Source organism: Podarcis muralis, chromosome 7 (genome assembly GCF_964188315.1).
Source record: "Podarcis muralis chromosome 7, rPodMur119.hap1.1, whole genome shotgun sequence".
NCBI lineage: Eukaryota > Metazoa > Chordata > Lepidosauria > Squamata > Lacertidae > Podarcis > Podarcis muralis.
The window spans coordinates 23,263,007-23,290,425 of record NC_135661.1 but is presented as its reverse complement, the minus strand read 5'-3'; the positions used below and the strand labels follow the sequence as shown (position 1 = coordinate 23,290,425).

Sequence of the window (27,419 nt, the reverse complement as noted above, 5' to 3'; positions counted from 1 at the left end):
TACAAACACTATGGTGTGATAAAACATTCTCTCCAGATGTTCTAGGATTCCAGATCCCATCAATTCTCAGCTAGCAAGGCGAATGGTCAGGGATGATGGGAATTGTATTCCAGCTACACTCACAGGTTCCCCATCTCTGCTCAAGATGTTGGACTACAATGGCCAGAGATGTCCTGGAGTTCCTAGTCTAGGCCAGCAATATCTGGAGGCCCACGGGGTCCCCATATCGGCTTAAAGTTAATTTTATTAATCATCAGGTCTAGAGACTTGATTTTTTCTTTTTTAAAAAGCAACCCCCAAGACTCTCACTGTGTGAAATCATACTAGGCACCAATTTCTATGTTTGTGAAACCTCTTATCTTCTGAGATTACAAAATACTATTCTTCCAAACATCCCATCCAACTTTTTTTGCTTCATTGGGGTGAAGGTAATAGATGAATGACCCAAGGTGTGTTATGTAAATTAAATAGTGATTTTAATTTAGTTTTGTCGTTTTTAATTTCTGAACCTCGTCTCTTTTAAGTTAAAAAAAAGGTAATAATTAACTATTAACATTTAAACATCAACACCTTTCAGAAAGCATGAATCCCCTAAGGAAGAAAAAAAGAGCAGAAAATAAACTTTTTAAAAGAGAGCGCGTTATCAAGCAAAATGATCCATGATTTTTCCAACTCTCCAGTCCTGTCCGACTGTTTGAAACGGCTCTTTGCGAAGAAACTGGCCTGTGGAAGTTTTAACAGTTTTTTGTTTGTTTGTCTGAGTGCGTTTTTAATTCAAGTCTTGGTCGGCTACTTAACTCGGTCTTCTAACAGGTACACTATTAACTCGTAGGTAGACAGGACAATAGCCGTGTTTGGGATCTGCCGCATGAGCTGGGCAAAGAGTCCTCTGTAGAAGGCCAAGTAGCCCTCTTCCCGAAAAACCAGCCGCGCCGTCTGGACAAACGTCTTGTACTTGGTGCCTTCCTCCCGTAGTCTTGTCCGTATAACCTCTAGAGTATGAAAGAGAGACAAATTAAAGGTGTTGGAATAATAGAATTGTAGAGTTGGAAGGGATTTCTAGGCTCATCTAGACCAAACCCCTGCAATGCCCCTTTTAAGTTTTCCTCAGTGAGTTATTTGGCGGCATAGTGTAGTGGCAAACTGTTTTGCTTGCAAGAAAGAATTTTAGAATATGAACTTTCTGCATTTGCATAGGCTGCTGTTTTGCAGAATTTTGGTTTGCACGAGGGGACAATGGCACACCTGCCAAACAACCAGGTATCACCCATCCTCTTTTCAAGCATACCTCCCAGCAGGGGTTGGGAACCATTTTAGCTCCATGGGCTAGATCCTTATCAAAACTGGCAATTCCACAATGACATTAGGTGCAAGGTGCTTTCAAGTCCTGAACACGGGTCTTCAAAGCACCTTTCAAGGCAATGCTAAAACCGAGTTGGCCTCCATTGCTTTTAGGAGCGGGTTCCATGCAAACCACTTCCCAAATCAGGAAGGGGTTTGCAAGAAATTCAGCCTAACCAGAAAGGATTTAAGGCCCACCCCCCAATCAGTGAATAAGTGTTGGTGGGGGTGGGGGTGTTAAATCCCGCTCAGTTTTGTCAGCACGTCCCTGTTCCCTGCTGTGGTTTAAATCCTGCTTAAATCATAGGGTTAAATCCTGCTCAGTTTGGATGCCAGCCCACCCACTCTCTGGGTGTTTACAGCAAATGCAGGATTCAACCCTGCCCACCCTCCCACCTGCCAGATGTCACGAGTGACATCAGATGACAGGCAGGTGGGCGTGGTTTGGGGCAAATGGCCCTGCAGTCAGATTTGGACCCCCTGGCAGGTACCAGGCCTGGACCAGATTCCTCATCCCTGTTGTACAACCAACCATGAGGGCTAGCAACTTGATTATGAATGAATGAGAATAAATAAATAGCTAGGGGGATTTCAGGAAGCTGAACTGAAGGAGGTCAGTGCCTGGACGGAAACCAGTCCAGCAAAGGGTGCAGCTCACGTACCATGTGGGTAAGCAATGCATGACGCACAGCCTTTAGAAATGGCAGCGGCGACCATCAATCCGAAGAAACTTGTGGAGTTCCGCTCTGTCCCGCCAGCGGGAGAAGGGGCCAACCGGACCTCGCTCACGTGCTTCTTCAGGCTCTCATAAATAGCAAAGCAGATGATGGTCTCAGAGATCCCAGCGTAGGAGGCAGTCAGGCCCCGATAGAAGCCGCGGACTCCTTCTGTCTGGTAGACATAGCGAGCACATTGCAGCGCATTCATCTGCTTCGAACCTCTGACTCTGGAATGCAAAAAGGCGGGTGGGGGTGGAGAGAGAGAGTGTTCAGTACCTTACTAGATACGTGACCGGTGGTCTATAGCTGTTCTAGTCCTACTCCAGAAGTAGACCTACTGAAGCCAGTCATGAATTTACTCTTGTAGAATTAGCATTAGTTGCAACCCAGAATTTCTCCCACCACCCTCCATCCCAAAAAAATGAATAACCATCCATTTATTCCAATTTTTAAAGGCACTATTTATTTATGCATGCATGTATATATGTATATATGTATGTATGTACGTATGTATGTATGTATGTATGTATGTATGTATAGGATCTGCACTCTACTCTTCGGTCAAAACGGTTCCCAGGGTGGCTGATGCACCATCAAAACAAGACAGTCCCCTTACTTGCAGGCTTAATATCTTAAAAAACAAACACACACACACACACACACACACACACACACACACACACAGAGCACACAAGGGAGAGTGGACAGGGTGGGAAGAGGAAAACCAAAATCAAAACACAGACACCAATTTCTAAACCAGGCTTCCTCAAACTCGACCCTCCAGATGTTTTGAGACTACAATTCCCATCATCCCTGACCACTGGTCCTGCTAGCTAGGGATCATGGGAGTTGTAGGCCAAAAACATCTGGAGGGCCAAGTTTGAGGAAGCCTGTTCTAAACGGTCGTTCCCATAAAGACCAGCTGACACCGTTCAAAGGCAAGGAGGTGATGAAAGAAGACTTCTCCTGCCTATCTCTCCTGCTGAGGCAGCTTGGTGGAGGTGACACAGCTGAGGGAGACAGTGGCCCAGAATAGGATGCAGCCCCCAAGCGGAAGAGCTACCCCCCCCCCCGTTACAGCCCCCTCTAGAGCATCCTTTGCAAATACACCTTCCTTTCCCTTAGGTGCTGTTTCACCAGCTCAGCCCCTGGGATTACCTCCTTTCCAGCTGCATCCTGGTTTTCACCATCCATATGGGGTTCATCAGCGAGTTTGTGATAAAGGCTGCGAAACAGATGAGGGAGAAGGAAATTGGTTAACTTGTCAAAGCACTGAGAAAAGGAAAGGACAGCCGGGAAAAAGGCAGCCTTGTGACAGGGCACGTTTGGGCGCTTGCAGAAGGTCCCTTTTAAATGTGTTGTGGGAGGAGGGATTATTGGTTTGTTTTTGTTCTTAATTTTATTATGCATTTTGTGTGCTTTATCTACAAATAAAGGGAGGTATACAAATCTTAACAACAACACTGTAACCTGCAAGAAGTTTCCATATGGATAAGAAGCATCAAGGAAAAGAGATCGTTGTTTTGGTTTTCAAGATGTGTGCATTCCCCTCCTGTATTTCATGTATTTATTAAATATGGATACTGCCCTTCATCCAAAGATCTCAGGGTGGTTCACAGCATACAAATATAAGATAAAAACACAAAATACATAGTAAGAACAAAGCAAACCAATAAGCCCCACTCCCACAAAGATTTAGAAAGGTTTTTATTCTGCTTAATCACAAAGCACTCTATGCAGTGCCCGTAATAAAATTGTAGATAATATACAGCTATAAACTTGAGAAGAAGCATCTCTTGCACATCCAATGGAACATCACTTACAAGTAGCTCAGTGGCAGAGCCTCTGCTTTGCAAGCAAAAAGATCCCAGGTTCAATCCCTGACATCCCCAGGTAGGGCTCGGAAAGACTCCCTGCCTGAAGCCCTGGAGAGGTGCTGTAAGCCAGTGTAGACAGCACTGAGCTAGATGGAGCAAGAGCTTGACAGCAGCTTCCATTTTTCAATGACAAAGAACCTCCTGCAGCCCTCATATGGAAAATAGTTTAATGTTTCTTTCATCTCTGCTGTGGACAGTTTGACTGAAAAGCTTTTTTGAAAACCAGTCTAAAAGTAGGTATCCAAATGTCTTTGTGCATGTGTGCTCAGCACTAAACACAAATCTAAATCCACCCTTCCACTTTTTTAAAGAGCCCATTGGCATTTCCTGCAGTTGTGTCCAGGACAGGTGGAACATCTCAAGCTGCCCTTACAAATTCAGTAAATGTCTATGCATGAAAGTGTGTGTACCACCTATGCAGGAGCTCTAGGTGGCATTGTTGAGTCATCTGTCCACTTCTGGATGTGATCAACAGGGGTGGCTTTGGGGCAGAGGAAAAAGGGTGGGCAATACTACCTTAGATCACCTCTGTCCATTGGCCCACCTGGTATAACATTATCAACTCTGACTTTAGTGCTTTTCTACAGTCTCATACAAGTGATCTCTCCCATCACTTGTTACCTGATCTTTTTTTGGGGGCGGGGGGACAGATCCCAGGGATTGACAGGAAGGTGCCTTACACCAAATCAGGCCCTTAAGTCCATCTAGCCCAGTACTCTTTACACGGGCTTGCAGTGGCTCTGTGGACTTGTACCCCAGCCTTTATCTGGAGATGCTGGGGGTTGGACGTAGGACCTTCTTCATGCAATGCAGGTGTTCCACAGCAGAGCCCCCCTGCTAAAAAGTAAAGTAAGATTCTAGTCCTCATGGTTCTGCATAAAGGACTGATTTGAATGGGAAGCTGCCTTATACAGAGTCAGACCACTGGGTCCCTAAAGTTCAGTGTTGTCTACACTGACTGGCAGTGGCTCTCCAGGGTTGCAGGTAAAAAGTCCTTTCTGACCTGGAGATGCCAGGGATTGAACCTGGGACCTTCTGTATGTAAAACAAGTGCTCTCCCTCTGAGCCACAGCCCTCAGCTGTTAACAGGAAGGCAGGCAATTATTTGCATCAGCCACTGCAAATTTGCATACACACGGTAGAAACATGTAAAAACCAACTGAGCAGGTAAAATGGCCAGATCAAATTAACGGAGACGCATAGCCACATTTCCTGGTTGCTTTCTGCAGAAAGGCACATGTCTCCAAAGTTATGTAAGCGGCCCATGTAACACTTGGTTTATTTCAAGCTCTGCTCTGGCTCGAGCTGGATAGCAGCTTGTGTAACTGGAGAGCGGCTGGAATACACACACAGCTGCTCTGTGCCTGGAGATCGGCACTTCTGATCCAATGCAAAAAATAAAAAGGGAGACAGAAAGAAAGGAAATGCACACAGGTGAGCTGGTCTCAGAAGGGAGGCAGCTCCCTTATTTGCGAGACAGAAGGAAACTGAGCAGTCCTCCTTGTTTGATTCTTGCTGCTCCCTTTGTCACACACTGTTGTTTTCGCAAAGAGGAAGACAGTAGCTAGGAATCACATGTGGGGAGAACCCTGCTGTTGCCCTCAGTTCCTGCTTCCTGGCTTCCCACAGACATCTAGTTGGGAACAGGATGCTGGAATAGATGGGCCACTGGACTGATCATGCAACGTTCAAACATACATAAAATGTCCAAACAAGACTTCACTTGTTACATATAATGTTCAAACAAGACTTCACTTGTTACATATAATGTTCAAACAAGACTTCACTTCTCTTAAGTCACTCTCACACCAGGCAAAATTAAGGAAATGTGGCTTCAATTAGGCAAAGACAATTAGGCAATATTTAATGTACACTGCTTAAGAGATTTATTTTTTCAAGCAGTTTATTTAAAATCCTTAAATAAATAAACCTGGATGTGATAACTAGGGAAATTAACCTCATTCGTTTCAGCACGCCTTTCCTGTTTGGAAAAGCCGATCCAGACACATGACTTGGTTACATCTGTTCATAAATCTGTTTCAAAAGTTTTAACTTTTTTAAAAAAATACACTTTTATTTCTAATTGCATTTTTTCATTACACAAGTGTCTACCATCCTGGGCTCCTTTGGGAGGATGGGCGGGATATAAATTTAAGAAATGAAATACACAGCCCACCAACACCAAGCGTGATCTCATGGCTCCGTGGCAGAGCGTGAGACTCGTGTTGATCTCAGGGTTGCGGGTTCGAGCCCCATGTTAGGCAAAAGATTCCTGCATTGTAGTGGGATAGACTAGATGGCCCTTGTGGTCCCTTCGAGCTCTACAATTGCATCTTGAATTTGGCCTTGTGTTTATTCACTCCTGGTTTAAAGGTGTGCCTGGCTTCATTGCTGTACAGTGTCCAGCTGAAGATCCACCTCTTAACCCTGGCTTTTGACACCTGAGACACGAGTTTTCAGAGCCCACCTTGTACCTGTGATTTGTCGTCTATTTTAACTGTTTTAAATGTTAAATCGATGTAACCTGCCCTGGGATCTGCTGGTGAAGAGTGAGTAATAAATTTAATGATAACAATGGACTTGCAGCCAGGCTGCTCACCAGTCAAGTCTACCTGCCTCGGCTAGCATTCTGATGTCAGGTGATTGCAAGGTGGATGATCCCACCCACCTGTCAAAGTTAGCCTGTTGTGGGGAGGGGGAGGAGATAAAGATCCAGCCTGTTGGGCCAAAAAAGGTCTTCCCACCCACACCCTGAGGCTGCCAGGCTGCCAACCCCTTAGCCTGGTTGGCCCCAATAGAGGCACAGCTGCTTTTATTCAGTGCATTTTCATAAAAAGCACTGGCTCGTAAACTACACCCCCTTCGATTAAGGTTACAAACCTGCAGAACCTGCTGAGCAGACATGGACGATGTTGCTGTTCGGCACAAAGATGTTATTGAACTGCTGCTTGGCCTTGGAGTAGCAGGCAAAATAGACGGCCCTGTGGGAGAGGTAAGAGGAGGGGTGGGGAAAAGGGCTCTGAGTTCTAATCATGAATTGAAGAGGCAAAGTCAGGTTGACTGAGAGTGGGTGTCCTTGTAAAGCGATGGCCTCTGACCTTTTTAAACCCCATTAAAAACAAAAACCTTGTGCAGCCTGTCTTCATAATAATAATGATGATGATGATGATGATGATGATGCAAACAAAAATAGGCAGAATGTTAGAATGATCATTTTTATTCAAACACGTTCCACTTGTCTGATCATCTGAGCACAGACTTCCGCTTTGTGGTTTGGGACTACAACTCCCAACAGCCCCACAAGATGCATTTTCCACAACAGCTCAGAAAAATAAAACGAGTCAGCTGTAGCTTCGAGAAACGCTGTATGTTGTGGGGAAAAGAGGCTTTGCACCCGCAGCCAGAGATGTTCTGGACTCACCAGATCCGGAAGATGGCTTGCACTGCTCTGATTACTTGCTGTGCCCTTCTTAGCCAAAAAAAAAAGTAGCAATATATGCCCCCCCCCATTTTTTTCTTATACAGCACACACATGAATAATCCAAACTAAGCTAATGCTTTATGTATTTTATTAACTTCTCATTTTTCCTCCAAGGAGCTCTAGGGCAGCGTACAGAGTTCTTAGCCTCCAATCCCATTTTGTGCTCACAACAACCTTGCAAGGTGGGCAGGGGTGGAATGTCCCATTTCACTACTTAGGGTGAAACAGGAAATTCCGCCTTACCCTGCCGCCCGTCCCGCTGGTGGTGGAAAAGTGGCATCAGAACTGGTGCCGATTTCCGGCAAGATGTTGCAGAAATCTCGTGAGATCCCACATGCTTCTCAAGATCTTGCGAGATTTCAGTGTTGGTGCTGGAGGCAGCAGGGAGCCTGTGGGTACACCTTGGCCTTGAGGACTTCTGCCACCTGAGGCAATGGCTTCACCCCACCTCATGAGTGGGCTGGGCCTGGAAGTAGTTTAAAAAGGTAAAGGGACCCCTGACCATTAGGTCCAGTTGTGACCATCTCACTTTATTGGCAGAGGGAGCAGGCGTACAGCTTCCGGGTCATGTGGCAGCATGACTAAGCCGCTTCTGGCGAACCAGAGCAGCGCACGCAAACACCGTTTACCTTCCCGCTGGAGCGGTACCTATTTATCTACTTGCACCTTGACGTGCTTTCTAACTGCAAGGTTGGCAGGAGCAGGGACCGAGCAATGGGAGCTCACCCAGTCACAGGAACCGCCGACCTTCTGATCGGCAAGCCCTAGGCTATGGTTTAGACCACAGCGCCACCCGCATCCCAGAGGTAGTTTAGGCCTAGATAAATAGTGACTGGATATCAATAGTGCCTTAGGGCCTTGCAAGCAAACAGAAGGAGGTCAGCGTTTTATTTCTGCGGAGGGACAGCCACCTCTCCTATCCTTTCTCCCCAGTTCTGGCCCCAAAGAAGGATCCCAGAGCCAGAGCCATTAGCAAAGCGCTCCAGCTTTAGAACAAGGCTGCTATTCTCGTCCGAAATGGCTTTTTTTAAAAAATGAAACAAAACCTACAAATGTATCTTTCAGCTGGGATCTCAGTATTGTTGTCAAGGAGAAAGGCTCCTTTGGCCAGGGCTAAGCCGTCGGCCTTTGCAGGAGAAGGGGAGAAATTCCCTTTCCCAATTAAATCATTACCCTAGACTGGAGAATAAAAGAGTGTGCAAGCTTGTCCAGCGAGCTGGAAGACAACAAGATGTTGCCAGAGTGGGGCATGTACAAGGAGGAGAAAAATGAGAAACTGGGAAGTCGTTTTTAAGACACTGAGAAGCCACTGCAAATGCACACATATTATGCAAAATCTTGCCTGCTTCAGGAGCTGTGAAGGATTCTAAAGCAGTACCCCAGCCAACCCTGACTACTGATAATCCTTTTCAGGACTCCCTTCCGGCTGAGATGTTAACCACACATTCCATGTACACGTTCAAGCCTATCTTGGCAACCTTGAGGACTAGAAACCTTGCTTTTATTTTTTAAAAAAGGAAGAGAGCTGAGACTATGCAGATACAGTGGTACCTCGGGTTACAGACACTTCACGTTACAGATTCCGCTAACCCAGAAATAGTACCTCGGGTTAAGAACTTTGCTTCAGGATGAGAACAGAAATCACGCAGCAGTGGCACGACGGCAGCAGGAGGCCCCATTAGCTAAAGCGGTAACTCAGGTTAAGAATAGTTTCAGGTTAGGGACAGACCTCCGGAACGAATTAAGTTCTTAACCCGAGGTACCACTGTACTGAATTTCATATCTAGGATCAACACGATCTGGAGACGTGTTAACCACTGGTCTGGGTCTGGTTTGTGCCTGGGAACCCCACAAATGGTGGGGTTCCATGATGGAATGAAGGCAGGATATACATCTAAGAAAATAAATATAAAACCCTGGGAAAGGGCATGGACTCAGAAGGTTTTTCCAAATTTATGCCTTCAATGTGCACAGAACCTCTCCAAGATTCCTTCTGCTGTGCACATATACCACTTTAGAGGTTGAACCCGACATTAACCCTACTCACAGTAGACCCCTTAGAATTTACAGACCTAACTTTGTCATTTTCCTTAATTTCAGTGGGTCTTCTCTGAGCAGCGTGAATGTTGGTTACGTCTCTGTCTTGTATACGGTTTCCAACACACACACACACACACACACACACACACACACACACGCAAAGACTGAGCAGAATACACATCTCTATCAAGCAAGTGAAATAATCCACTGCATATTTTTAAAGGCCCTGGTTTTGGCTCCCGGCAACCTTGGGCAGGTGCCCTCTGTGCCCTGCAAGGGTTAGCCAACACCAACACCTGTCCCAGAATCCTCAGCAGTAGATTTACCTGCTAGCAGGGCTGTTGAGAAGCTGACTTCTATGCTATGAAGGACTGTGGGAAATGGAAGCAGTTGCCTGTTGCTGCTACCAGGTAAGTCTCTGGTGAGTTATATAACCAGAGTTATAAGCCAAGTACACTAAAGGCTTCTGAAAGGTTAAAAAGCAAGATGAGAACCAGTATGGCTTGAGTGCCAGACTAGGACCTGGGAGAGCAGGGTTCAAATCCCTACTTAGCCATGAAGCTCCCTTGGGCCAGTCACTCACTCAGCCTAACCTACCTCACAGGGTTGTTGTTGTGAGGATAAAAAAAAGGAGAAGTATATGAGCCACTTCGAGCTCCTTGCAGGAAAGATGACAGGATAGGAATGCAATAAATAGATTCGTACCTTGACGGCGCAACTCCAACCAGGTTGGGCCCCAGCCCACGAAACAACGACCGTGGTCCCTCCTTTTCCAAAATAGATCTGCAGTTTTGGGGGGGGGGAGAGGGGAGAGAAGATGAAGCAAAACATATCTGGACAGTCCGGGGTTAAGAACAGAGAGCAAGGATGCAGTGAAAGGAGGAGGACCCCATTTAGCACCGTGTGGAGCTGCTTAATATTTCTAGATGGCCAAGCCCGTTATACTCACTTCAGGACCCGGATGAGGCCCGGGGAGACAGACGTCTGACGGACCACTCCTTCGCCACTGATCGTGCCCAGCTGGACTTGCGGGTAGTAGACTGTGCGGAAGGCCAGTTTCGAAGACTGGAGCCTCGTCTTGATGACTTCCAGCGGACAGGTGAAGATGGCGCCCACTGTCCCACCACACCTGGAAAACAACAACGTAGAAGATGTCAGATGAAAGGGAAGAAACCACACAGACCTCAGTCCTGAGCATGTGATCCACCACACTAGCATGCTTACATGTGCCGCATTAACGGTCAGTCTTTCAGTATGGCAGCAACTACTCTCTGGAACGCCCTGCCTGTTAGGTAGGCACTTTCACTGTACACTTTTTTGCACCTCCTAAGAACCGTTTTTGTTTAGCCTATCCAGACACCTAAAGTTTAATACACAGTTTTATTTTCTAAATGCGTATTACCAACTGTCAATTCATTTTATATACTGATTTTTTTGTAGGCCAACTTATTTTTAACTTCTGACTCCCATGAAATAATTACACTGTCAATTTTCAATTTTATAGAAACCAGTTAGAGGTTTTTACGATTAAGTGGTATACAGATTCAGTTAAATAAATAATAATGTGCCTCCAGAATCCTTGGCAATGCAGAAGAGGTTCCGCAACAGATTTGAGGATGCGCTCTTGGTGAGGGGTGGGGAAGAAAGGTCCCCTGAACTTTTGAAAACCCAGATTTAAAAAAAAACACATACATATAATAAGCCTTTGATGCTGACGCTATCAAACAAAAGCTGCTTATCCATGGCCTTGACACAGAAAAAAAGAAACTGTCCCTTCTAAACTAACTCTTTAAGAGATAAGAGCAAGAATTTATTTAGTTGCACTTTATACAACTGAATACAAATCACAGCCACTTACCCTAGGAAGCTGCCTTGTCTACCAATCCAGCTCAGTGCTGTCTATGCCACAAGTGGGGACCCTGTGGCTCTCCAGATGTTGATGGACTGCAGCTCCCATCATCCCTGATTGTTGACTGTGTTGGCTGGGGCTGCTGGGAGCTGGAGTTCAACAGGTTCCCCATTCCCAAACTAGAGCATCACTTGCTTTTCTTGCTCCTGCGACTCTGCTCTGAGCTGACTGCCAGTCTGTAGGCCATGGCACCTAACCACCACTGGCAAAGCAGCTTCAGAAATCGCTCCACAATCAAAGGGACCACTTCCCAGATAAACAAGACAGGAGCCATGCAGGTCAGGTCACCACCTGCGCTTTGGATAATGACAGGAGAGGGGCAGAACATTTTGCCCTTTGTGCACCAAAAGGAACTTCTTGCATGTTCCCTGGAGCCAAGGCCCCAAATAGGCCCCATTTTGAGCAAATCAACAACCTGATTTGGTTACCTCCAAAAAGCATGGAGAGGGCAAGGCCTGCATCTAAAGCAGGTGTGGGAAACCTTTGGTCTTGCCTACAACTCCCACCATCCCTGGCCATTGGTCATGTTTGCTGGGGCTGATGGGAGTTGTAGTTCAGCAAAGGTGGACTACAGCGTACATCAGTCACAGACAGCATGGCCAATGGTGAAGGATAATGGGACTCGTAGTGAAACATCTGGAGAGCTGAAGGCTCCCAATCCCTGGCTACTGTGTCACACCTGTAACCTGGGCACCAGGTCTGTGTGTGAGAGAGGGAGAGCAGAGTCCACTGAATGACAGACAGCAGGGGCCTTTGAAGACCAGCTGTTATCTGAGCTTCTCTCTGCTCTGTGTACAGAACCAGAGGTTTGACATTGGCTTTCAAGCTCTGCAAATACAGCCACGGCCAACGCAATCAGGTTGCATTCCTCCCCCTTATAGTACACAAGCCCTGTGCTGTTCACATGTCCATGGAACCTAAAAGAGGATCAGCATGGGGAGATGAGGAGAGGGGGAGACAGTTCACTGCAACCAGCCTGAATGTGTTCCGAGAGACTCAAGATTTTAAAAACGGAGCACCTCAAAAACGCAAAGGTCGGTGGTCAACATGCACCCCACTACCTTGCAAATACCCTACAGCAAGCAACTGATGGGCACACATCTGGCTGAAGGAAGGAGGGACTAGGTGCAACAAACAAAACAACACAAACACCCACAGAAAACATGCCCACCTAGGAATGAACGCTGGTTACTGAAATAACACTGCATGGCTTGCGTGTTCTAAAGCATCTCTGTACAACAAAGAGACTAGAACTTTGGCTAAGCGGCAGCAAAAAAATCCAATTCCAAAATCAGAATTCCCGCCTACCACGCGGGAGGCCCGGGTTCGTTTCCCGGCCAATGCAACGCACAGTGGGGACGCGGGTGGCTAAAACCTCAGTGCCTAGGACTTGCCGATCGTATGGTCGGCGGTTCGAATCCCCGCGGCGGGGTGAGCTCCCGTCTTTCGGTCCCAGCTCCTGCCCACCTAGCAGTTCAAAAGCACCCTTAAGTACAAGTAGATAAATAGGTACCGCTTTATAGCGGGAAGGTAAACGGCGTTTCCGTGTGCTGCGCTGGTGCAGGCTCGCCAGAGCAGGTTCGTCACGCTGGCCACGTGACCCGGAAGTGTCTTCGGACAGCGCTGGCCCCCGGCCTCTTAAGCGAGATGGGCGCGCAACCCCAGAGTTGGACACGACTGGCCCGTACGGGCAGGGGTACCTTTACCTTTTTACCTTTACAACAAAGAGACTAGAACTTTGGCTAAGCGGCAGCAAAAAAATCCAATTCTTGGGCTGCCAAGAAGAACAATTAAAACCTTGTGTGCGTGACAGGAGTGGCCTGATCCCCTGGCCACTCCATTTAATCCAGTGATTACTGTGTGCTGGCATCCAATGGATGCCAGGCCATGGTATGGGGTCCTGGGCGGGCACAGGAGCACCTTCAAAAAAAGCAGGTAACATGAAGGCAGAGTATAAAATGGTCTACTCCCTCCAATGTTGCCGTCGCTGTGCCCCAGTTATACAATTTTAGAAAAGGAACAAAGATGCTATCGGTGGCTAAGCTTTTTCTCTGCGGGCTTTTTATAGAGCTTCTTAGCAGCTACGCCTGCTGCCAAAGGAGGCCAAGAGAGGGTCATGTGAAAATTATACGGAAAAGCCAAGAGGGAGAGAAGGGGACTGACAGCCAGATGACCCCCCCCCCCCGTCACTGGCTGGCAGGTGAAGCTTTTGAGACCCCTCTTTGCTCTTGTTCCTGGCTCCCCCCCCCCCCCATCATTTATTGCAGGTCTGGGGAACATTTGGATCTCCATGTTGCTGAATTTTAACTATGGAGAGGGGTGATAGAAGCTGTAGTTCAGCAACAGTTTAATAATTGGTGCACAAGTCTGATTTCCCCACTTTTCCCTCCCTGTCCTTTTCCCCTTGTGTGTCATGGTTGTTTTAAAAAAAGATTGTAAGCCTGTGGACAGAGACTGTTTTGATGGTGTGTAGGCCCCTCTAGGAGCCTTTTTGGCTGAAGAGCAGGGTGCAAAAGGTCAGCCTTTCTCAACCTTGGGTTCCCAGATGCTGTTGGACTACAGCTCCCATCATTCCTGTTCACTGGTCCTGGTAGCTATGGATGATGGGAGTTGTAGTCCAACCCCACCTGGGGACCCAAGGTTGAGAAAGGATGGTCTAAATAAATAATAAACACAAGATCCAGAGGGCCACATGTTCACCACACCTGGTTTACTGCATACAAAAGTTTCCAGTTAGGCAGAAAACATAAAGAGCCCCCTGCTGAATCAGGCCAAACGCCTATCTTGTTCAACATCCTGTTGTCACAGTGGCCACCCAGATGCCCCAATGGGAAGCCCAGAATCAGGACCTGTTCGCAACCTTGCTCTCCCCATTAGCAATCCCAAGAAACTGGCATCCAGAAGCAGTGTTCAAACTTAGCCAGGTGCCAGGCGCATTTTGCACCTGGCTATCAGCCACTTGCGGGCAAGGGAAGATGCCCAGGAGCCAGGATGATGACACCTGTCGTCTCCACCATCTGGAGGTGCACGCCTGGGGATCCTTGGCTCTTGACTATTTTCACACACCAGCAAAACATCCTGTAGAATTCTATCTGGTATATTTTATCTGCACAATCAGAATGAATTTCAGGGACCAAACAGTTGCACTGAAAAACAATTTTAGAGCTGTCTGGCCCCAAAATGGCAGCTAGGTATTCTGTTTTGGCAACTAATTCTGGTTTAAGGAGCCATTTGGCATGTAGCTTATATAGCTGAGTTTCTAGCACTGTCCAGAAACATATAGTGCTGACCAGAGGATAGAGGCAGAACATAGTCCTTGTGGCTAGTAGTCACTGAGAGCCTTTTCCATGAACTTGTCTAATCCTCTCTGACAAAGCCATCCCAACTGGTGGCCCTCACTGCCTCTTGTAGGAATGGATTCCATTGTTTGAACGGACGTTTTGCAGAAACGCTATAAATTTTGTCTGTCCTGAGCCTTCCCTTCCATTACAGTATTTATTAATGCAGTAATAAATTGGAAAACAAACTGAGCCCAGCAGCAGGTTAGCAAATGACAGCAAGCCAGATGGCTCCCAAAAGCCCACAAGACAGGGCATGAAAGCAACAGTTGCCTCCCCGTTATTTATCCTAAGCACCCTGAAAGATGGACTTCCTCTGTAAACTGGCTCCCAGTACGTTTCCGAGCACAATTCAAAGTGTTGGTGCTGACCTTTAAAGCCCTAAACGGCCTCGGTTCAGTATACCTGAAGGAGCGTCTCCACCCCCATTGTCCTGCCCGGACACTGAGGTCCAGCGCCAAGGGCCTTCTGGTGGTTCCCTCGCTGTGAGAAGCCAAGTTACAGGGAACCAGGCAGAGGGCCTTTTCGGTAGTGGCACCCGCCCTGTGGAACGCTCTCCCACCAGATGTCAAAGAGAAAAATAACTACCAAACTTTTAGAAGACATCTGAAGGCAGCCCTGTTTAGGGAAGCTTTTAATGTTTAATAGGTTATTGTATTTTAGTGTTTTGTTGTAAGCCGCCCAGAGTGGCCGGGGAAACCCAGTCAGATGGGCAGGTATCTATGAATAAATAAATAAATAAAATAAAATAAAATAATAATAAATGGAGGCTCCATGAAGCTAAGCTGTTCAAATAAGCTCCTGGTGCTAAGCTTCCAACCTTCCACAAACTAGCTGAACTGCATCATAATAGATATTTTAAAAAATCAGCGTTCTGAAATTCCGCAATGTAGGATCTATAATGGCTTGTTTTTTGTATATATGTATTATGTACACAGAGACATATGACAGGACACGAGCGTATCAGATGACACTTAAAACAAAACCAACTGAAAACACCCACTGATTACTGTACAATTCAAGCCATCTACTGTAAACACCCACACTAATATTTTCAGGTATTGCATTACTCATTTTCCTTCCTCTTTCTGCAGGAACACTGTCAATCTAAAGCACAGCACTCAGATACGGTAAATCCCAGTGCAGATGAGATCAGGCATATTAAACAAAAAGGAAGTGAGGGCTACCTTTTGCAGATGAAGCAACAGCAGATGACGAGTTCCATAACTGAACATGACCGGGGAAAGAGTACAATTGTGGCCTTATATTTGTATGCACCATACTAGGGGCTGTGCCCCGACTCGCTCCACTTGCCATTCCCCAACCTTCACTCCCTAGAGTGTCCCCTTCTCACCCCATGCAACCACTAAGCTTTCTTTTCTTGACCTCTTGGATTGTTCTTCATGCAAATCCCGGTTTGTGATACGGCTCTGCAAATCCTCCAGCGGGGGCTGCGTGACGACAGCCTTACATTTTTATGTATAGAGGAAGAAAGTCAAACCCTTCCCCAGCAAAAATCAGCAACGGATCATTCACACACGCGCACACAGAGATGGTATCACAATGTGTCAACCAAGTTGGCCTTCTGTGGACTTCATTCTAAAAGTAAGGCGCAAGGTTACCAGGCGTGATGGCATGCTCCTCCAGCCGCCCCATTTAGTGCGAAGAATGTTTTGATTGCACGCACACCCACACGCCCTCCGACGAGCCCCCTGCGAGTGATATCACATGTTTTGCAAAACATTCCGGCTTCTCTCCAAGACTTGGCAGACATCCTCAGAGCACCAGCTGTTTACCTCTTCTGCCAGGCTCAAACTCTTTTTAACCTTCTCCACAGAGACTGCTCCCCATGCCTAGCTTATATATCAAAAGGGAGCATTGCAGATGGGTGGCCTCATCGTTCAATGGAAGCAGCATAAGCTGTACATTCAGCAGGTGCCAGGTTTGATCCCTGGCATCTACAAGTAGAGATGATAAAAGTGGTAGGGTTTGGGAGAGACTTAGCCCCCAAGCATCTTGGAGGTCTGCTCACATCCTGAGCAAAATTGGTCGCAGAATCATAGAACTGTAGAGTTGGAAGGGGTCCTAAGGGTAATCCAATCCCCTGTAGGTAAGTTCCAAGAAGCGTGGGTATAGTTCAATAAACCGTGCGTACCTTTTCGTGCACTCAAATCTGTTTCCATGCTGTGGGAGGTGGGGAGAAGGGTTGTGGCTCATTGTGGCTTTGGGCAAGCTGCTGGCTTTCAGTCTCAATTTACTCCATCTGTAAAATGGGGCAAGTGGACCTCAGCAACCACACAAAAGCTTTTCAAGTGCTTTGTAAAAGAGAAGTATAAACTACAAGACCAATTTGAAGCAGTCCTTGACAACCTGGTGCCCTCCAGATGTTTTGGACAAAGCCTCCCGTAGCCACAGCTCAGTGACAGAGTGTCAGCTCTGCACACCAAAGTTTCCAGCCTCAATCCTGAAATGCATCTCCAGGCAGTGATGGGAATACAGAGTTAGATGGACCCAATGGCTTGCCTCTCTATAAAGCACCTTACTATGCTTCTAGATTAAGCTAACAGTTACCCAATAGAACCATTTAAAAATAAAATAAACAAATTTGGCAACCAAGACTCACACCATTCACTCAACCAAGGAATAACCAATGTATTAAATCAAAGAGCTGTCCTGGGTGCGCAAGCCGTTCCCTCTGCTGTACACCTGCAACCCCATGCGCCGCCGCATTAATAGCTGCACCGTCAGCATGAACGGTTCACAGATGTCACTGTGGATTTCAACAAAGCACATTGAGCAGCTCTGGAGGCCTGGAACAGCCGGTGCAAACCGGCTCTGCAGAATAATTAATTATCCTTTGCAGCAACCAATTCTGCAGCCACTGGGGGTGGGGCTGTTCCTTTTCCCACATTCTTGCCCCCAAACCAGGAAAGCTACTGAAAAGCAGCCTGATGTGGATCCAAGGGAAACATTTTGCATCATTCCAAAGAAGAGCCAAACATCTCAGATGTGCAGAGGAGCGAAGGAGGACTTCAGAAAAGCAAAAAAGTGAGGGGTGGGTTCAAAAAGAGGGTTTTTGCAGCAGATACGGGGAGACATCCATCACAAGCTGACATCTCGTGTCACTGACAATCACTGTTAGCAATACTGAGCTACACGGACCAATAGCCTAATCAGTATAAGACAGCTTCCTTTGTTCATATATTTTAATAAAATATTTAATAAAAAATATTATTATTGTTGTTGTTGTTGTTGTTGTTATTATTATTATTATTATTATTATTATTATTATTGGAACAGCTGTAGCTCAGTGGTAAAGTATCTGCTTTGCACACAGAACCCCCCAGGTTCCATTCCTAGGTACGGCTGGGAATTGTCCCCTGCCTGAAACCCTGGAAAGCTGATGCCAACCAGTAGGCATCTAGGCTGAGCTAGATGGACCAATGGTCCAGCTTGCTGTAAGGCAGCTTTCTATGTTCCCATTCGTCCCAGGTGTTGTTGGAGGAGATGGGTGCCTTTACTACTGGGGTGGGCAACCTGTGGGCCTCAGCCTCCTTTCAGAAGCCATCCACAAGCGATCAGTTCTGACCTCTTGGTTTCGAGATCATCAAGGAAACCCAGCCTTATGAGGGATGGTTGAGGGAGTTGGGTATGTTTAGCCTGGGAAAGAGGAGGCAGAGATAAGATATGATAGCCATCTTCAAATATCTAAAGGGCTGTCAAATGGAGGATGGAGCAAGCTTGTTTCTCCTGCTCCAGAGGGTAGGACCGGAACCAATGGATTCAAGTTACAAGAAAGGAGATTGCGACTCAACATCAGGAAGAGCTTTCTGACAGCAAGAGCTGTTTGACGGTGGAACAGTCTCCTAGGAGATGCAGTGGATTCTCCTTCATTGGAGACTTTTGAGAAGAGGTTGGATGGACATCTGTCATGGATGCACTAGTGGAGATTCCAACATTGCAGGGAGATAGGACTAGATGACCCTCACTGTGCCTTCCAGCTCTACAATTCTTTGATTCTACGATCTCCTGAGCATGGGCTGGGAGAAAGAAAAAGGAAGTGAGGTGAGCCAGAAATAAAGAAAAGGGGGTGACCCAGAGAGAGGAGGGGGCAAAATTAAGGATGGCAGGACAGGGGGTGACCCAAGGAAATGAAAAAAGGGGGCCACTGATTCTGGCCCCATCCATCACTCATGAAGGAATGTGGCTCTCAAGAAGATAAAAGAGGCTGCTGGACCCCCCCCCCCCATTTTAAACATTCAATAAAACAATAAAGAGTAAAATAAAACAAACTCTTTGCCACTCAGGTTGATTAATGTTTAAGCTGGGCCAAGGGAGGCCCAGACAGGTCTCCCTCTTGCCCCACAAGCTCAACTTGAAGGGGGGGGGGACCTGACTTTCCCCCTGCTGCTTTGTTTGCTGCCAGATAAATATTGAAGCAAAGGGAAACTGCTAACACCAGCTCCCTCCAGCATTATAATGCAGGCAACGCCAGGAATTTAGCAAAGACAATGGCCTGCAGCCAACGTTACTCCTACTCACGAGTAGTCCAACTGAAATTAGCGAGCCTAAGTTCACCCATGTGAGACTAATATGGGAGGCAAGCCGTTCATTTCAGTGGGCCACCTCTGAGCAGAACCTAGCGGGACACAAGCCAATGCTTTTTGCAGAAATAATGCACAAGCGGCTCATGGAACTTGTTGCAAATGGCTGCTGGCTTTTGACAGCATTTTGAGAGGGGAGGAGTCCCATAACAATCAGCAGTCATGCTAACTGAGTGGATCACCCTGGCTCAGAGGCAGTCTATCTTTAAATGCTAGGGACCCAGGACAAATGGCAGGGAAGAAGCATTTGCCTTCGTGCCCTGCCGCACGGACTTCCCAGAAGCATCGGAAGGACCACTGCTGGGCAACAGGGTGGTGGGCTGGAGAAAAGAGAAAGCCTGTCTCAGCCCAAGGGTCAGGTACAAGTGCTGGTCGGGGGGGGTGTGTGTGTGTGTGTGTGTGTGTGTGTAAAGATTGGCAGAACAACAATACCCTCCATCCACCATTAATAGACCCTTATCTTTAAGGCAATATCAGAAATTAGCCAGGTGCATTTTGTGACAGGTGTGGGTCCAATTGCAACCACACGGAGGTCTCTGGGTGCCAGGTTGGCAACTCACATCTCCATCTGGCTGTCCCCTCCAGCTTTCGTAAGCAGAACAGCTTATTTATTGAATGTATATACCACCTTTTCCTCCAAGGAGTACATGGTTTACCCCGCTTCCTCAGTTAATCCTTACAACGACCCTGTGAGGTAGGTTAAGGGGCTGTGACTGGCCCAAGGTCACCCAGTGAGTTTCACGACTGAGTGGAGATTTGAACTCTGATCTCCCAAGTCCTAGTCTGACACTCTAACCACACTGGTTTCCTAGAGTCCTTTTGCGATGGGGCAGCTATATAAATAAGTACATATATATGGGGAAAGCAAAATGTCACTTAGAGAAGGATCTGAAATGTTTCCCTTGAAGTTTGAATTTGTTTTATTCTGGCTTGTTTGATTTGGTGTTTTAGTGTGTTGTCAACTGCTTTGAGATTTTTTTCTTTAAAATATAAAGTGGTATAGAAATGAAATGAATAATAAGTCTCATTGTAAGAGATTATAATAATATTGTGCCTAGACATTCTATTGTGGCACTTGTGACCTAGGTTTAAGGTGCCATTTGGTGATTTGCTAATATATCTGAGTTCCTAACACTGCTTTAAGGAACTTTGCCCAAGGATCTTCTCTGCTTAAGTGAAGGAGAAACCATTTAGCTTGGAACAGCAATTATTGACTATACTGCAGAGCTAGAAAATCCCATGTGCCTGGTTGCCTAGACATCTTAAAATAATGTTGGCACCTAGAGAACGATTTTTTTTTTTTATTCCCTCAGCAGATTCCCATGGCTAAGGAAAGGAAAAAATCACTTCAGGGAAGGGGCACACTTTCCAGCATTTATTGAGAACAGGCATAGGCAAACTGGGCCCTCCAGATGTTTTGGGACTACAACTCCCATCATCCCTAGCTAACAGGACCAGCGGTCAGGGATGATGGGAGTTGTAGTCCCAAAACATCTGGAGGGCCCAGTTTGCCTATGCCTGATTTAGAACATTAAGAGACTGCCTTTCAACATGAAAGCATTATTTTGATGGTCTGATTTTTTAAAACACTGCATGAAGTCCACACAAAATAAATGAACAAACACAAGAGAGATCAAGATGGTGAGGGTTTGCAAAACTGCTTTGATGGAACGGAACAGTTTTCACCCACAAATGAGAGGTGATGCAGGAAAGATGCAGACCTCTGAGAGGAGGAGCCACCACAACAAAAGGCCCTGCACTGAGGCAATTACAACCAAGCCTACCCCAAAGGACAAAAACCAGGGTGACATTCATGCCATACACTTAAAGCACTCCCCACAAAGAATTTATGGGAGCTGTAGTTTGTTCAGGGTCCCTCATTGCGAGAAGCAAAGCTACAGGGAACCAGGCAGAGGGCCTTCTCGGTAGTGACGCCCGCCCTGTGGAACGCCCTTCCAGCAGATGTCAAAGCGATAAACAACTACCTGACATTCAGAAGACATCTTAAGGCAGCCCTGTTCAGGGAAGTTTTTAACGGGTGATATTTTACTGTATTTGGGGTTTTTATGGAAGCCGCCCAGAGTGGCTGGGGAGGCCCAGCCAGATGGGCGGGGTATAAATAATAAATTATTACTATTATTATTATAGGAGACCCCTGCCTGCTCTCAGAGCTGCGACTCCCGGTGTTCCCTGTGAAGAGGGACCGATTGTCCAACCATTCTGAGAATTGTAGCCCTGGGAGGATAGAGACACCATGTCTAGTAGCTGTCGATAGCCATATCCTCCACAGATTTGTTTAATCCTCTTTTATAGCCATCCAAGCTAGTGGCCATCATTGGCTTGTCCTGCAGGAGCGAGTTCCATAGTTCAGCTATGTGCTGCATGAACAAAGACTTTCTCTCACCTGTCCTGAATCGTTCAACATTCAGCTTCACGGGATCCCCACCGTTCCCAGTGTTATGAGAGAGGGAGAAAACCTTTTCCTCTATCTACTTTCTCCAGACCACATCTCGCTTTAGACACCTGTCACCTCTTGCCTTGCCTTTTCTCTAGACTAAAAAGCCCCAAATGCTGCAACCTTTCCTCTCATAAGGGAGTTTCTCCACCCCCTCGATCATTCTGGTTACCCTTTTTCGAACCTTTCAAAACTCTGCCGCACCCTTGCTGAGGCGGGGCGATTCACTTCCAAAATCGATCTTGGCAACTCACGCCAGCCAGTGAGCCAAGCTGCATATTCAGGATCGAGTGCTTAATTTTGGGGGGCAGGGTCCAGACCCAATACAACTCCCTCAAATGCTGGCTCTGAAGATACATACAGAATACACACAGATCTATAAATATATGCAAGCAGAATAGCAAATGGGGGGGGGGGGGACCTAATTGTTTTAACAACCACACCCTATTAAGGGTTTCCACATGCAGGTCCAAATCTCAAGGCCACACCAGGGAGAAAGTGCTGCTATACTGGCATTCCGCCTTGCAGGGACAGCTTTATATAAAGGTAGGCAAGGAAGCCCTTAAGCTAATTAAGTCTCTTTCATCCTGGATTCCATCATCTTGCGGTGGAGAGAATCTAAGCCCTAAGTAATTATTTATACAGATTTGGAAAGGAGGGAGCGAGTGGGAAAATAAAAGCTTGCAAAGGAATGCAGATACAGTACTGAGAAAACTGCCTCCTGTATTTCAAAAGTGTGATCCTAAGTACACTTCCCAGGAAGTAATGTCTATCGAACTCACAGAATCATAGAACTGCACAGCTGGAACGGACCTCAGGGTCCTTGCAATGCAGGAATCTCAACTCAATGGACCCTCCGTAGATGCAATGATGCCGTGGATTAAACTAAAAGAATCTTTGTTACAAAGGCTTCATCCCTGTGGGTCCCCTGAAACCAAATCCAAACCTCTGGGGGTTGCATCCAATGTCCATTCTACACTGAGTAGACACAATGAAATTAAAGAACATGGCTAGCACAAGTCCATCAATTTAGTGGGTCTACTCTGAGTAATAATATATTTTATTAAATTTATATCCCACCTCAAGGGTAAGTACATAGTTCTCCTTCTTATTTTATCCTCACAACAATCCTGTGAGGTAGGCTAGACTGAGAGGCAGTGACTGGCAGAAGGTTACACCTAAGGCCAAGTGGGGATTTGAACCCTGGTCTCCCCCAGGTCTTAGTCTATAACACTCTCCGGGGTTTCTCAAACTTGGGTTTCCATATCATCCATAGCTAGCAGTGGCAAGGGAGGACAAAGCTTGAGAAACTAAACACTATGCCGCACTAGCTCCACATTTTATAAAGCATCACACACATTATATGAAAGAATAACATGACTAAGGAATCACTTAGTTGTGATTCCAGCATTGCAAGGGGTTGGACTAGATGACCCTTGAGGTCCTGTACAAATCTATGCTTCTATGAATTTCAGAAGGCCATGTTCATTGATGTCACAGCTTTGAATGCATGGTATGACTGTGTATACCTGGTCAGGTGGGAGGAGCGTAAAAAGCGAAGTCAGAGGGAGATGAAACACAGGAAGTTACAGAAAGTGCTAATTACGGTATGTACTGAAAGCTGGCAATTCACAAAACAGTTTCTGATGACACAGACAGATAACCTGTCATTAGAAAGCCAGTCAAGGCATACAATGCGGGGAAATAATCCTCTGTCTTGGTTCAGTCTGCAAGTAACAGCACTGAAACTCTTGAGGCACTGATGTAATAACGAAGAAAGTTACCATTTTAAGAAAACAGTCATTGCACACAAGAGGAGAAAACAAGCATTTATACATACATACATACATACAGAGAGAGAGAGAGAGAGAGAGAGAGAGTGAGTGTGTGTGTGTGTGTGTGTGTGTGTGTGTTCAGGGATTACAAGTCAGTCTGCAATTCCCTCCCCATATACAGTGGTGGTACCTCGGGTTACATACGCTTCAGTTTACATATGCTTCAGGTTACAGACTCCGCTAACCCAGAAATATTACCTCAGGTTAAGAACTTTGCTTCAGGATGAGAACAGAAATCATGCTCCGGCGGTGCAGCAGCAGCGGGAGGCCCCATTAGCTAAAGTGGTGCTTCAGGTTAAGAACAGACCTCTGGAACGAATTAAGTACTTAACCCGAGGTACCACTGTAGAGGGCACATTTTCTAAAAACACAACACAGATCCATCCCCAAATGATATTGAGGCTGGCATGGAATCCTATGTGCATCTATATGGGAGAAAGCACTAATGACCCCAGAGTAGACTTCCTTCTGTGTAGACACAGGAAAGTTCCCTTATTCTGAGTCAGACAATTGCCCCATCTAACGCAGTACAGTACTGCCTACACTGACAGGCAGCCACTCTCCAGTGTTTAAGGCAGGGTATCTCTGAGCCCTACCTGGAGATGCTGGGGATCAAACCAGGGACCTTCTGAGCTACATCCCTTCCTCATAAACATGCATGGGAATGTGCTCTGCTTACTTAGAAGTCGGTTCTATTTTTAAAAGCTGAGTTTACTTCCCATGTAAGAAGAGACCTAGATCTGAGATCCAGGGCCCTTCCTCCGTCACCATGGATCAAAACACCACACACACAGCGTGCTGCACAAAAAAGATACCCAGACAGCACTCTTGCTTACAAAACACAAAGCTGCCTCAGTTCTACTCTGGCCTGGTATGATGCAACACTTGGACAGATATATCCGTATAACATCCCTCTTTGCCCAAGAACCAGCACAGAGCAGACAAGGCAGCGTGAGACTTGCAGCCAGGAAGCAACAATTTATAATGCAGTATTTGCCTAAAGCATGACAAATGAAAAGGGGGAGCCGAAAGCCAAGAGTAAGCTAGCTAGCTGGGTTGGGTGTTTTTTTAGTAGTGATGGAGGGGAGAGCAGGATTTCCCTACACTTTGCTAACCACAAATAAGCAGATGCATGAAGCAGACTTTGGAGGGAGGGACGGATCACACACAATTTAGTGTCTCTGCACTCCCAGATTAGTTGTCTATAAAAAGCAAGCCGGGGAAACCCACATCCTCAGAACGTGGAAGTCCTTTCTGAATAGAACAAGGACTTAAAAGAATAATAATAGAAATGCTTTTATTTTCACTTTCAAGACAATTAAAAAAGAGGCTATGGTACAGTACTTCCAAACAAACAAACCACAGACACATTCTAAAGTCTCCCCAGATTCCTGCCTAAGATCTGGTCATGCCTGTTCAGGTATCCATTAGGCCCAGGATGGCAAGAGGAATGGGTCTGCCCCAACCTTGCAATGCATGCAATAAACCTGCCTTGGGAAATAATAGAAGCAGACTTCGCCAACCTGGCGCCCCCCAGAAGTCTTAGACTACAACTACATTGGGAGTTGTAGTCCATAGGAAGCTGCCTTATACAGAGTAATACAACTGTCCCATTTAGCTCTGAATTGTCTGCACTGACTGGCAGCAGCTCTCCAGGGCTTCAGGCACAAATTCTCTTCCAGTCCTACCCCCACTGGGGATTGAACCAGAAGGCTTCTGCATGCAGAGCAGACACCCCACCAGTGAGCTGTGGCTGCAGGTGCAGGTGTAGCCCAAACCACTTTATACCATTGCTCTTGTAATGTACACTTTTCATCTGTAAAGCACTTGAAAAGCTCTACTGTTCACTGAGATATGTTAGTCCCATTTTACAGACAGGGTGGTGGTGGCTGAGAGAGCCAGCAGCTTGCTCAAAGCCACACAATGAGTTCACGCCTGAGCACAGGTCTGATCTTGCTCTGCTGGGAAAGTAAAGGACCAAAAATAAAAGGGCCCAGCCCAGTGTCCAATCACAACCTTCTGGAAAGCTCACAAAAAGGACAGAGTCCTGCATTTATACATGGATGCAATGAAATGGCACACCCTGCATAATTATTTCCAACCTTCTGAAAAGCCATTTAAGGCACTAGCCATGAGGGAATAAGTAAACTGGCCTACCTCACAGGGCTGCTGTAGGTGAATTATTATTTTTATTACATTTACAGCCTGTCTTTCCTTCAAGGAGCTCAACACAGTGCTGATTCTCACTGACACATGTGCAGATTTTACCCTTACAATAATCCTGAGAGATAGATCAAGTTGATGGAGGGCAAACTGGCTCAAGGGCACCTGGTGAGGTTCATGGTTCATTTGGGGGATTTGAACCCAGATCTCCCCGTTTCCAGTCTGACACTCAAACCCAAGAAAGGGGAACCTGCAGGCTTCCAGATGCCCCGACTACTGGACGATGGGAGATGGAACCCAAAGGCACCTGGAGGGCTGCAGGCTCCTGCACCCCTGGCCTAACCACTATGCCACATGTGTACAAACACAACTGACATTCTAAAGCACTATATGAATGCCACAAGCTATCACCAGCAATGGGTTATGAAGTGTGTGGGGAGCACATGTGTATGTTTGTGTTTCCTTATAAATAAACAAGGCCTACTAGGTTGGATGGAAGGTTCATTTATCCAAGCATTTTGCTTCCAATAGAATGTGCACTGCTGGGCACTCCTTAGCAGGCATTCTCAGGACCTCAGAGGTAGGCTGCGCCTGTATATGGATGTACCATTTTGAAGTCACGGAAGAGAAAAACAAAGAAGAGGGAAGGTAGGAAGAAAGAAGAGGAGAATGTGGAAAGGGGTGAATGGAGGAAAACATAAGAAAAGCCTTGCTGGATTAGGCCAGTGGCCCATCTAGTCCATCATCCTATTTTCACAGTGGTCAATCAGGTGCCCATTATGGGAAGCCTGCAAGCAGGAACACAAGGGCACAAGAGCCCTCTACCCTTCTGTGGTTTCTGGCAAGTGATATTCAGAAGCGTTAGCTTTTTACTGCCTCTGACCCTGGAAGCACAGCATAACCATCATGGGCAGTAGCCATTAACAGCGTTATTTCCTCCCCACCCCCACCCCCTTGAAAGAGGAGGATGAGAAAATGGGTAAGATGAGGATAATGACATAAAAGAAAGCAGGGTAATATATAAAGAGAGACTGAATGAAGATTTGAGACAAGAAATAAATGGAAATTCAGAGAGGGAGAGGAAGGGTAGTGGTCAAAAGGGAAGGTAAGAAATCAAGAAAGAAGAGATGAATGGAGAGAAGGCGTTCATGTGAGAGAAAAATAAATAGAGGGAATAATTTATTTATTATTTATTTCATAAAAATTAAAACACCGCTTGATTGTAAAAAACAAATAAATTCAAAGCGGTTTACAGAAGACTGATGAATGGAGGAAGAAGGGGATGGATGGGGGAGATTAATGAATAAAGTGTGGGAGGGGGGATAATGAATGAGGATGGGGGATAAGGATGAATGGGGAGAGAAAACCTAACGCTTTAAGGATGAGCCCAGAAGGATGAATGAAATGAGGGAGAAGGACTCACCCTCCAGCGAAGAGGTGCAGCAGCGTGCTCTTCTCCTGCGTGGGTCCGGCCATGCCTGCCTAAGCGCCTGCCTGCCGGCCCGGCCCCGTCCGGTCACCACAATCCCCGCAGTTTCTACTGCTGCTTCCAATGCCGAGGACGGCCAGGCAGAACTGGGCCTGCGCCAACACAGCCAGCCAGGTCACGCGACGCCGGCAGCCAGCTCCACGTGCATAACGAGCCAACCGCGAGGCA

The 27,419-nt window shown here is 46.5% G+C and overlaps 1 protein-coding gene across 2 annotated transcripts; it reads right to left on the bottom strand.

Annotated features, from left to right (window-relative positions):
• Window positions 1-452: 452 nt before the first annotated feature.
• Window positions 453-27,419, bottom strand: SLC25A33 (solute carrier family 25 member 33). 2 transcript variants are annotated; one of them, XM_028740732.2, is made up of 7 exons: window positions 27,186-27,419; window positions 10,408-10,587; window positions 10,164-10,241; window positions 6,818-6,918; window positions 3,219-3,285; window positions 2,004-2,287; window positions 453-992 (listed from the first exon to the last, which is right to left on the bottom strand). In XM_028740732.2, the coding sequence occupies exons 1-7, from the start codon at window positions 27,236-27,238 to the stop codon at window positions 790-792; spliced, it is 966 nt and encodes a 321-aa protein (XP_028596565.1). In that variant the 5' UTR covers window positions 27,239-27,419; the 3' UTR covers window positions 453-789. The 2 variants fall into 2 exon arrangements, with proteins under 2 accessions (XP_028596565.1, XP_077787510.1); XM_077931384.1 differs by lacking the exon at window positions 27,186-27,419 and adding an exon at window positions 22,547-22,569.

What these genes read in the sequence shown, in the direction of transcription:
- SLC25A33 (XM_028740732.2), bottom strand. Translation starts at nt 27,238, where the DNA reads ATGGCCGGACCCACGCAGGAGAAGAGCACGCTGCTGCACCTCTTCGCT. An exon ending in GGCCTCATCCGGGTCCTGAA is followed by an intron (nt 10,242 to 10,407) that starts GTGAGTATAACG and finishes CCAAAACTGCAG; the next exon opens with ATCTATTTTGGAAAAGGAGG. An exon ending in ATGCATTGCTTACCCACATG is followed by an intron (nt 993 to 2,003) that starts GTACGTGAGCTG and finishes TTCATACTCTAG; the next exon opens with AGGTTATACGGACAAGACTA.